Below are 2,168 nucleotides of genomic sequence, written 5' to 3'. Positions count from 1 at the left end.
AGAAGAAGAAAAAGTTACTATAATTGTATAATTTATTGTCTAAATTAAAAAATCCCTATATATATATATATATATATAAATATTGAAAAAATCATCGCTTGTGTTTTATATTAGTATGTTTTGCTATCGTTGAGTCTTTGTAGTATAGTATGGTGTATATTTAAAAAAGTTTAAATGGGGAGAAAAATAATTATTAGCTTTGAAATGAAGGTAGGATTTGAATTATAGAATAGAGATAAGATGCTGATTGGAGAAGAAATTGAAAGATTAGAAAATAATAATAATAATAATAATGGGGTTTTTGAGTGATGGGAAGATCTAATATGAGATATTGAATGATCGGATTAATGAGAATTAATAGGTTTAATATTTATATGATTAAATAAAACTCATAATCACAATTAAGAGAGATGATGAGAGATGCTATTTCAAGGAAAAATATTAAAAAAAAAAAAAAAAGAAGTAATTGAGAGACTATACGGTGGTGGAAGCGGCGGTTGTGGACGGCGGAGGAGGAAGGGCGGGATCATCGCCACCGCCACCGCCACCAGCGGTTGTTTCAGGCTGATTATCTGCGGGGGTGGTGGTGGCGGAGGTACTAGTCTCTGCAGGGGGAGGGGCGGTGGGGGCGGGTCTTTTCCGTTTCTTTTTCTCGTAAGGAATTCCTCTGGCTTTAGCCTGAGCTTCACGAACCTCACGGAGATAAATCCTGACGGCACGTGCGGCAAATGGGTTGGATTCAGGGCGGCCACCGTTCTCTTCGTAAGCGGCACGGAGGCGGCCGATCAAAGCGTCGAGGCTACCCCAAGCTTGTTTGAGGGGGCAGGGGCAGGGAGCAGGTGGATTTGGGTGACCGAAATAAGGGCAGGGGGAAGCATGGACCTTCGTCTTTCCGAACTGATCCAAATATTTCAAGAATTCGATCACGTGAGCACCACTGCATCGAGCTAAACACAGTGGCGGCTTGTGGTTCTTCAAATATTGTAAGAAAGTGTTCCAATCTCTTCTTTTTTGAGATTCATATCGGCTCGGTGGAGCCACCGCCGCTCCCCCTCCCCCTCCCCCTCCCGTTGCCGATGAACAACCCTCCGCCGTGCTCTCCGATGCACCACCACCCCCGCCGGATTCAGACACTGAATCCATTTTTTTTTTTTCCTTTTTTTGTAATGGAAAAGAGTGGGATTTTAGTCTTTGAAGAGATCAAGAGAGATATGGAAAAATTGGAAGGGTTTTTTTTCTTTCTTCCTTTTTTTTTTTAAATTTTAAATTTTATTTATTTCACGGGAAAGGTAGAGTGTGTGTGTGTGTGTGTGTTGTGGTGGGATTGTTTGTTTTCTTGAAAAAGGGAAAAAGAGAGTTTTAATTTGATTTGAATTTAATTTACTTATTTAAAAAGAAAAAAAAGAATTGTGTGTTTGTGTTAAAAGAGAGTAAGAGGGGAGGGGGAAGGGAAAGGGAGAAGAAGGGGAGAAAGGAGAGCGTTTTGGTGATGGGACGTAAAAAGTTTAGATGAATGAATTTGAAAGAAACAAATAAAAGAGAAAGAGAGAGAGAAAAAGACCGTGAAATTTTTATTATAATAGATTTAATGGAAAGCGAGGGAGAAGGGAGAAGGGAGAAGAGAGAAGGCAGAAGGGAGAAGGGAACGAGAACCCACACATCTTTCATAGTGTAAATGAGTTTTCAAATAAATGGTAATCATGATTTCAATTACTAACCATACACATAATTATGCACATACATCAATAAATTAACATTGCATTTACATGAAACCCAATACTCCAAACTTTAATTTATTGTTAAGAGAAAAAGTTTACAAAAAAACAAAAGTAATTAATAGATATACTATCTATATATACACACACGTATACTCATCCTTATAAGCAAATTTACTCTTCTATGCTAAATTTATATTTACAAATTTTTTAAAATGTTTGTGTACATTTAATTATTACATCTAAAAGTGTTATAGATTGCAATTACTCTTGTAACCAAAAGATTAAAGAGGACGAGGAAGAGGAAGAAGAGGGAAAGACGATGAAAGGAGAGAGAGAAAAATAGTTTTTTTAAAAAAAGTTATTATGGGTAATTTAAAATGTGGTGTTAATATTTAAAACAATAATTTGAATTAATTAATTACTTGAATTTAAAAGGGTGCAATTTGAAAT

At 36.4% G+C, this 2,168-nt stretch overlaps 1 protein-coding gene across 1 annotated transcript; it reads right to left on the bottom strand.

Annotated features, from left to right (window-relative positions):
* Nucleotides 1-306: 306 nt before the first annotated feature.
* On the bottom strand, nucleotides 307-1,597 carry LOC101222335 (protein LIGHT-DEPENDENT SHORT HYPOCOTYLS 5). Its single transcript, XM_011650215.2, has one exon. The coding sequence runs from the start codon at nucleotides 1,141-1,143 to the stop codon at nucleotides 475-477; it is 669 nt and encodes a 222-aa protein (XP_011648517.2). The 5' UTR covers nucleotides 1,144-1,597; the 3' UTR covers nucleotides 307-474.
* Nucleotides 1,598-2,168: the final 571 nt, after the last annotated feature.

This window comes from Cucumis sativus, chromosome 1 (assembly GCF_000004075.3).
Source record: "Cucumis sativus cultivar 9930 chromosome 1, Cucumber_9930_V3, whole genome shotgun sequence".
NCBI lineage: Eukaryota > Viridiplantae > Streptophyta > Magnoliopsida > Cucurbitales > Cucurbitaceae > Cucumis > Cucumis sativus.
This window is presented reverse-complemented; position numbering and strand designations above follow the sequence as displayed.